The 9,959-nt window shown below is 33.5% G+C and overlaps 1 protein-coding gene across 1 annotated transcript in view; it reads left to right on the top strand.

Moving 5' to 3' along the window:
- Positions 1-8,645, top strand: part of LOC109861672 (fatty acid synthase-like) — a 42,377-nt gene extending 33,732 nt beyond the window's left edge. The window contains 8 exon segments of the mRNA XM_020441407.1: positions 705-1,753; positions 1,848-2,083; positions 2,178-2,871; positions 2,952-3,783; positions 3,883-4,349; positions 7,777-8,049; positions 8,130-8,384; positions 8,492-8,645. Of these exon segments, the coding sequence (XP_020296996.1) occupies positions 705-1,753; positions 1,848-2,083; positions 2,178-2,871; positions 2,952-3,783; positions 3,883-4,349; positions 7,777-8,049; positions 8,130-8,384; positions 8,492-8,587 (3,902 nt within the window). The 3' untranslated portion in view covers positions 8,588-8,645.
- Positions 8,646-9,959: the final 1,314 nt, after the last annotated feature.

The following is a 9,959-nucleotide window of genomic DNA, read 5'->3' as shown; positions in this document are numbered from 1 at the left end:
GTTCAACATGTTAGATCAGTGTTCGGGGTCGAACTCAAAACATGTCTAACACAAAATTACCATTCGCTGAACGTTTTCATGCTACTTGGGTATGTGCTGTTTAAAATATGTAGAAACCCACACAGAACAAAAACTCTATTAGACGTCTATTAGACGTCAACAGCTCCATGCGACATCTAATAGATGTCTAATGGATGTCTAGATGGATGGATGTCTGTGTGGGAATATAATTGCATATGAANAAATCAACGTATTTCATGTATATACTTATGGAAATGCATAATGACTCTTTTTCAATTTTTGACAAATATTATTTACAAAATTTTATTTTAACAAAACTTTTGCGTTATGGCAAATCATCTTAGTACAATCATTGCAAAATCGTCATCATTCATGACGCTAGTTTTGTGCAATATTTTCACAATTTGCTTGTTGGAGTTGTATTGGACTTTGCCAGTTTTTGTCCCACATGAAGTATTTAATTTTCTCTCCATCTTTTTACTAAAAATGTGTGAGTATTTTCTACTCGCAGAAAACACACTTGATAGAAGAATTGACAAATATTCTTACGGGTTATTATCAATAATAATAACATTATTATTAATATTATTAAATCCAAAAATATATAAATATTATACAGATGTGAAAATTGTGTAAGATTATTCTTGCGGNACATTTTTCTCAAAGTACAATTTTTCTTTTAGAATTGCCAGTACAAATATATAAAAACATAGATCTCATAGTATCTGGTGGCGTACAGATTTGGGGTGTGAAAGCTACTTCGATCACCCGCCGACAAATAGACGCAGATCCCGTTATTGAGGAACACAGATTCGTGGCGCATCAAGATTGTGAAAAGGTTTCTTTGCACGAAGCAATACGTATATCAACGCAAATCGCACTGGAAGATCATCAAATTACGAAAGTAAAAGCCATCGAACTGGTGGAAGATGCAGATATTGTGAGCACAGAAGAACTAGCAATTCCGGCGATAATTGAAGCTTGCAATAATTTGCCGTTAGTACAGGCAAGTGTTACTCTAATGACATCGCTGACTCGTTTTAACGCATCAGACTTGCCACCGAACGTAACAATCGCGGATTTAAAGAAACACGTAGACACCAAAGTCTTAATGGTTATCGGATTTAATATTTTGTCAAAGCGACGATTACTAGAACAACTTTTACTCTTTCTTGAAGAAGGTGGTTATTTATTATCGCGTGAGAAATATGACGTAACAGAAGTAACAGAATCTTATCGTGTCTTTTCTGCATTAATCAGCAACGATAATCTAGAACAATATGGATTAAATGTTATTCTCGAAAAACGTACTGAAAAAGAAATAATTGTGCTTCTAAAAAAACGAATTACAATCAAAGAAACAACTGTTGTTTATATTAACAATAATAACTTTGAATGGGTGGAAAACTTGAAGCTATTTATAGACGAGAAGGAAACATTTAATCAGAACAAATGAATTGTAGTTGTTAGTGAAGGCGATTTCGAGTGCGGTTTATTGGGCTTTATTAATTGCTTGAGAAAAGAGCCTGGTGGCGAGCTTGTTAGAGGTGTGTTTATTCAAGACGAGACTGCTCCAAAATTTTCTTTGCAAGATCCCTTCTATGCGCAACAGTTGCAGAAAGATATGACAGTCAATATTTTGCGACCTAATAAAACTTGGGGTTCTTACCGACATTTCTGTTTGCCAGCTCCGGAACCCGCATTTGTTCCCGCTGCTTACTTGTGTCAAACGGTAGGCAAAACATTCGCAAATTTTGAATTTAATTATAATGTTGCGATATTTTTGTTATTTCTAACAATTTAACATTATCATATTTTTTATACAGGATCGTGGTAACCTAAGTACTTTTTGTTGGATAGAGAATGATATATCCATCGACTCCCATTGTGATGATTTAGTACATGTAGTTTATTCGTCCATCAATTTTAGAGATGTAATGTTGGCAACAGGAAAATTAACTACTTTAGGCATCGAAGAGCGATTCGAAAGTATGTTTCTTGGATTGGAATACGTAGGATTTGATGCCAAAGGACAACGAGTAATGGGAGTACGCAACAATAAGTACGCAACAATATATAATAAGTTATACATATTTATGCTCATGAAAAAAAAAATATGTTATACAATGATCAGTCATACATATGTGTACTTTAAGGTGCATCGCAAATGTCGTTTTGAAAAATGATTTACAATGGGTCATACCAGATACTTGGACATTCGAAGAGGCGGCTACGGTTCCTTGTGTATACAGCACGTCGTATTATGCTTTATATATTAAAGGAAAAATGAAAAAGGGTGATAAAGTACTTATTCACTCTGGTTCCGGTGGCGTTGGACAGTCAGCAATTCATCTTGCCTTACGTGAAAAATGCGAAGTATTTACTACAGTAGGCACTGCTGAAAAAAGACGATTTATCCGAGAAATGTTTCCGGCTATTTCCGACGATCACATTGGGACTTCGCGCGACACTAGTTTCAAAAAGATGATTATGCGCCAGACAAACGGTCGCGGTGTTGACATAGTGCTAAATTCATTGGCGGAAGAAAAACTTATAGCGTCTGTTCGTTGTTTAGCGCAAAACGGTCGTTTCTTGGAAATCGGAAAGTTCGACTTCGTGTCAAACAATCTTTTAGACCTATCATTATTTAGAAAAGGAATTTCTTTTTACGGTGTTTTATTAGATTTGATTTTACAAAGAGAAAAACACAATCACAAGACCGAGTTACTGAAATTAATGGCTGATGGTCTTAAGAATGGTGCTATCAAACCCATAAAAGCTAAAATTTTCCAACAAACAGAAATCGAAAAAGCCTTTAGATACATGGCAAGTGGAAAACACACAGGAAAGGTACATACCTAATATATAACAATTAAATAAAATTAACAATTAAACAAAATTTTCATTCTTGTTTTTTCAATGTATTTTAGATAATTTTGAATATTCAAGAGACAGACAAATGTCTTGTAAATGCGCCGATCATCGCACATCGTCGTTACTATTGTCGTAGCGATAGAACTTACATCATACTTGGCGGTCTAGGTGGCTTTGGATTGGAATTGACCGAATGGCTGATATCCCGGGGTGCGAGAAATGTCGTGTTAACTTCAAGAAGCGGAATAAAAACTGGTTATCAACGCCTAAAGGTCTCGTTATGGAGATCTTACGGCGTAAACGTAACGATTGTTAAAAATAATGATATTATCAATCCTATAGATTGTGAACATCTTTTGCTAAGTACAGAAAAAGAAGCACCTGTAGATGCTATATTTAATCTTGCTGTTGTTTTGAAAGATAACGTTTTAAAGAATCAAACTATCAAAAGTTTCGTAGAATCTTTCAGAGCTAAAGCCTGGCCGACACTGATGTTGGATAAACTATCTAGAAAGATTTGCCCTAAACTCCGACATTTTGTTGTGTTCTCTTCGGTTTCCTGTGGCAGAGGAAACGCTGGCCAAACTAATTACGGTATGGCTAATTCCGTGATGGAAAGGATATGCGAAAGAAGGGTAAAGGATGGATTTCCTGGTTTAGCGATACAGTGGGGAGCTATAGGTGATGTAGGTCTTGTTGCTGACATGCAGGAAAACGACAAAAAACTCGTTATTGGTGGTACGCTGCAACAAGGAATATTATCTTGCCTTAACGAACTCGACAAATTCTTACTTCAGAATCGGCCGATCGTAAGCAGTATGGTGGTGGCTGAAAAGAAACAGAGAGCATCGGAATCTAATATCATTGAAACTGTTGCTGCTATTATGAGTAAGAATTTACATACAAAATTTATATTTTTCTTATTGTGTTAACATTAATTAACATATTCTTTCTAACTTTTGACGTTTTTCCATTTTATGCGATAAGATATAAAAGACATTAAAAAATTAAGTCAAACTACATCTCTGGCCGAGCTTGGGATAGATTCTATGATGGCAGTGGAGATTAGACAAACTATGGAACGTGACTTCAACGTGTATCTCTCCTTACAAGAAATACGAAGCCTCACCTTTGCAAAACTCTTTGATATATCTGATACAAAGGCCATTGTTGAAGAAACATCTGAAAAAGCTACATCTGATAAGATAATCGAGCAGAACATATTTGGTATTGTACAAAACAAAGATTTCATCTCTGAAATTTTTGTAGACTTGTCGTCTAAAAACAAAGAAAGTGCTACTCAAGTCTTTCTTATACCAGGATTTGATGGTTGTGGAACTATATTTAATCATTTAGAGATGTATATTAAATTTACTGCAACATCTTTGCATTATAATACAGGTGTTATTTCCACTTGTAATACTTTGTCAAAGATGGTTGAGATTCTCGAACAGGTAAACCGTAAATAGTTTTTGTAGTGTAGTAATGTTTGTACCCAGTAAACAATTTGTTCGCAATTTGCCAGCAAATTGTCAGCAATTTTAAGCAAAAATATTCAGCAAATTGGCATCAACTGTGTCCGCATTAGGCTTCGATTTTGTTGCCAAAGCTTGTCGACAAAAAGTAACAGCAAATTGCTACCAAAAACCGAGCAAAGCTTGATAACATAATCTGAGACCAAATTGACGCCAAATATGAAACAAGATTTGCGCAACACGATTTGATAGCAAAATGACATTTATAATATAAAAAAATGACTTAGATTCATAATTTATGTTCTCGAATAAGTTTTCTTAGTTATTCTCTATGTTGTCTTATTATTACCTTGTAGAAAAAATNCATTGTGTTAGAAATCATCTCGACTGGATTTGAACCTGGAATTTGGAACCCTCTGATTACTAAGCGAGCACTCTATCAATTTAGTCATTGAAACTTTCACAATCAATCACTTTAAAACTAATGTTAATGGCATTCAGTGAGACATTTTGTTACTGATTCTAAATAAAACTATTTGTTACTTACTAAGTAAATCAGCGAATTTTTAACTGTTTCCTAGTAAAACTACTCTGTTACTGACACCTAACTTTACGAGAGGTATTTTTTCACTGCAAATCAGTGATATTATCACTGAACCAAATAGTGAAAATTTAATTGATTCTATTAGGAGAATGCAGTTTGGCCATAATACTTAATCGCTTTTCATATCTGTTTAGGAAAATTCAATTATGTATTAATAAACGATAAATATTGCGTACATGCATAATCTAAGTTATATATTTGATAATATAGAAATATTGTAAAATTATTTAAAATTAAATATTATACAGACAATTAATTGTTGTAAAAAATATAAATATTAAAATATTTCACATAGATGTCATTTTAAGATTTATATAATTATTGTCAAGTTAATATTCAAATGTAAACATAATTTTACATATATTATGTATAAAGATTACGGTAAATATACAGAATAGGAGAGCCCCCTCTGATCGGCTACTCGTTCATATATTTTAATATGACCTTCCTGAGTACGTTTCTAAAAGTTTTAGCCGTCGCTCATTGTTTATAAAAAAGTTATAATCAAAAAAAGTTTCATAAATAAATCTTTTTTCCCGACAACATATACATTTTTTAATGTGTTGAAAGCATGTAGGCAGGGGGGGCTGCGCTCCCTCGCAGGTGGAGGGGCTTCGCCCCTTCCTCCTGCTCTTCCCTCGAAAAAAAATAGAAAACGACTTCTGATTAAGTGTCGTTAAAAATCACATACATACTATCGATATGAAGCTGTAATCAGAAGTCGTTTTCTATTTTTTTTTAGGGAGGAGGGGCGAAGCCGCAACACCTGCGGAGGGCGCAGCCCCCCCCCTGCCTACATGCTTACAATAAAGAAATGAAAATAAATCGTATAGCAATTCAACCCATAAATATGTTTGTGTGTAACATATATTTTTACATAAATACATCTCACATTTAATGTAGTGGATACATTGCACTCATTATGTCGAAAAAGACATCAATTCTAGTATCAAAATTACACTTTGAGCGAAAAGACGATTACAAACGAAGAAATCAAAACAAAACAGAAACTTTCGAGGTATGCTACATATACACACATTGTTGGCAACATAAACATTACTCATTTCCTTCTGAAATGTACACGGTGTCGAAAAACGATAGTTTATTCATGAAACTTTTTTTGTTCTGAACTTTTTTATAAACAATGAGCGACGGCTAAAACCTTTATATTGTTACTCAGGAAGGTAATCTTAATAATATATGTGAACGAGAAGCCGATCGGAGGGGGATCTTCTTTTCTGTATATTTACCAAGATTTTATATATATATAAAAATTCAAGATGAAAAGCAGTTGAAGCAAGACACGGATGTTGTTGTGCAAACTCGTGAAGATGATTTTTATTTCAAGATGTAATGTGTATGTATAATGTGATGTATGTATAATTGATCAATCAGTAATTGACAGCTCACGTGTTAACATGTATCCATCTCGTTACACGACGACTTTAATAACAGCATATTACTAAAGATTGTGATAAAGACCTAAACCGATGGTCGAAACGTTATCACATTATACATACACATTACATCTTGAAATAAAAATCATCTTCACGAGTTTGCACAACAACATCCGTGTCTTGCTTCAACTGCCTCTCATCTTGAATTTTAAAATCTTTGGAGCTATTTGTCTTTTCTATATATATATATGTATATAATTTGTAGAAATAAATTTAGGATATATGTCAATAATTCTTTACAAGTTTATACATACATAAAATGCGCGTACATCTAGCATCGCTCGTATAAATTTTCTAATAGTTAGTTTGCTAAAAAAGTATTTCATTATGTCATCTTAATATTTAATTATTGGAAAAAAATAGGTTAAATACTCAAATGTAAAAGTAATTTTATATATATTATGGATTATAGATAGTGTGTATATACAATTTAGAAATAAGTCAAGATATAATTAAATAGCCTTTTAAATACCATATAGTTTAACTAAACTGCAAGTCTTGCTCAGTTTTTGTTGTTATTTTGCTATCAAGTCGTGTTACGCAGATCTTGCTTCATATTTGGCGTCAATTTGGTCTCAAATTATGTGCAAGCTTTGCTCGGTTTTTGCCAGCAATTTGCTGTTACGTTTTGTTAACAAGCTTGGATATATTTTTGCTAGCAATTTTGCAACATTGCCAGATAAAACAAACTCTGCATCATATTTGATGTCTTTCTGGTAACAAAATTTGTAACAAGCATTTGGCAAAATCTGTTTCGATAGATTTGGTTACATACCTGGGTACATACAGAGTGTTCGTAAAATTTTTTACACAGCCGAAGTATGGAGATAGATTGAGTCAAACTGAATAGAAAAGTTATTTGCCACTTTGCAAAATTCGCAATAGTTAATGAGATACAAAGTAATAAATGTGTGCCAATGAGCGCGTGAGAAGCGATAGTCCTGACTCTGTAGGCGTAGGTGTGTGACTGTCAAAGCAACGAGAGGCGGAGTAAACAAATGAGCGCGATGTGTGACTCGACTGATTTCGCGATCAGCCGTTATTCGGCGGTACGCAAAGGAGCGAGCAGCGCTCGAGGGATAAGAAGCCACTGCTTTCCGCGATCAGCGGACAATCACACACGCCTACAAAGTCAGAACCATCGCTTTTCACGCGCTCATTGGCACACAGTTATTACTTTGTATCTTATTAATTATTGCGCATTTTGCAATATGGCGAATAACTTTCCTTATTCAGTTTGACTCAATCTATCTCCATACTTTGGCTGTGTCAAAACTTTACGGACACTCTATATATTTTTTAAGAATCTATAAAGTTTGAGAAATACTTTTTGGATGTATGGCAGGTTATAGTAAAAAAATTACAAGACAAAAAAGATTTTGTCATGGTTGGATATTCCTTCGGAGCTATTCTCGCAATAGAACTTGCAACACGATTGGAAACTGTAGGCTTTAAAGGTCGGATAGTTCTTATCGATGGTGCACCTGATCACTTAGTGTTACTAAGCAAGCATTATATAAAATTGTATGTAGAATCTGCAGAAAGTAATGATGCAGAAATGCAAGTTTCTATTTTGATTGGTATTCTGAAAAGTTATAACATCGAAATAAGTAAAAAGGTATTTTTTAATATAATACATTGATATAATGTACTTTACATATTTAATATAATGATTTGATTTTTTATACTGTCGCGCAGGACTTCTTGATGGAATTGCAAAAGTGTAAAAATGACGACAAAAGATTTGATATTTTTGCAAAACACTTTTTGGCTCATAACTCAATGCTCTCGCTTGCAAATTTGAGGACACTGTATACAACAGTGTATAAACATGTACTTATTCTTCAGAAATATGATACTTCTGTTATACCACGTATCAAATTGCCTATAACTTTGCTGAAACCTACACATTCTTCTGTGCTTGAAGCCGACGAGGATTACGGTTTACATAAGGTATGTCACAAAAGTTATTATAATTTCTGATCTGATATTGCATCAGACTTGTCAGTATTATCAGAATTTGTAGATGTGATACATACAATGATGCATATGTTTTCTAGATAACATCTGATGTAACGATACAGTATGTCGAAGGAAATCACGTGACAATTTTGAGAAATCCTAAGGTGATTACTACAATAAATGGAGAAATTTAATGTATTCTCTCATAGGAAATAACATAAGTGGGGTGAGAAAGGTCAATTGTAACATGGGGCAATTGTAACAGTCAATAAAAAAATATTATAGAGTTAAAAAAATTTTTTTTTTGTTTTTAATTATGTTTTCCTATTTGAGTTCTTACGTTAGCGAAAATTCTGAATTTGTATGTTAACTTAAAATTATTATAATAAAGTTATTCAATTTTCTTAGTATAAAAACGTTTTTTCCACTCTGTAGAAAATTATTAATAACATTTTATATTGTGCACGTAATAATAAAACATTTTTTCTAATATTTTGATTTGTTATAAGTGATATTCAGCGCTTTTTAATATAAATTATGTTGCAAGTTCCATTCAATATATGTATTTACAAAAGATGATCAGTGGGAGTCAATTGTAACAGCGCTCTCAGGGTTTGTTGTAACATCTCGATTGCGTTCGATGCAGTAGTCTGCGCGCGTAACATAACCTCTTCACTCTAAAAATTCTGTGATGTGATGAAACATGTGCAATAGTCAACACATTAAAATTCATATTATTAAGTGTATTAAGTGAGTTAGTTATATGTAATAATCAGATAGCTATGGTAAGTAAAAACCTGTAAGTAGTATGTAGCCCATTATGGCGCGTCAAAACAAACCCCCATCTGGCTCTCCCACCCCAACTGGCGCCATTGCCCCTCCAGAGTGGTTTCCCCTTTCCTTTCAGTTTGACCACGCCCACTAAAGGGGATAGAAGTGTGACATGATTTATGACCCTATAAATTTTTATGTTTTATTTTTTAAATGTGTATTTGATTTTTTAGGAGTTTGTGTAAGAAAAGGGAGGAAGGTTCGGATAGAAAGGTGTAATTCTTTATTAAAAGAGTATAGATGTTTATTGAAAATCCGTCTTAAAGCGTAACTGGTAATGCTGTTGGTGCTCCGTTGTTGTTGTATCGTACGCTCTGTGACGAGGTAAACCCCGCCACTAATATGAAATATATATTATTATTTTTGTATCACTATTATTATTTTTTGTATTATTATTATTATTTTGTTATTACTTAGTATTATTTTGTATTTTTCTATTATTATATATTAACCGGTTAACTGGCACGGCTTTTTTTACTATTCATGCCCGAACTGGCACCATCGAAAAATTAAGTGAATCCCACAAGATTTGGTATACAAGGGTTTTTTGAGTCGCCGAATCGATTCCGGTGGTTATTTTGTTGATCTGACACTCCCCAACCCCTAAAAAATAGAATTTAGGGGTGAGTTTTTTCAATTCTTTACTAAACCTTTTTTTTATTCTGTCGCTTGTATTGCGGAATGAATAGGGGTTTAAGGGGTTAATTTTTTACTTTTTTCATTTTTTACGAAACA

Source organism: Pseudomyrmex gracilis, unplaced genomic scaffold (assembly GCF_002006095.1).
Source record: "Pseudomyrmex gracilis isolate BER0280 unplaced genomic scaffold, ASM200609v1 scaffold_919, whole genome shotgun sequence".
Taxonomy (NCBI): Eukaryota; Metazoa; Arthropoda; class Insecta; order Hymenoptera; family Formicidae; genus Pseudomyrmex; species Pseudomyrmex gracilis.
Note: the sequence above shows the minus strand (reverse complement) of the source record. Positions and strands in the feature narration are given on the sequence as shown.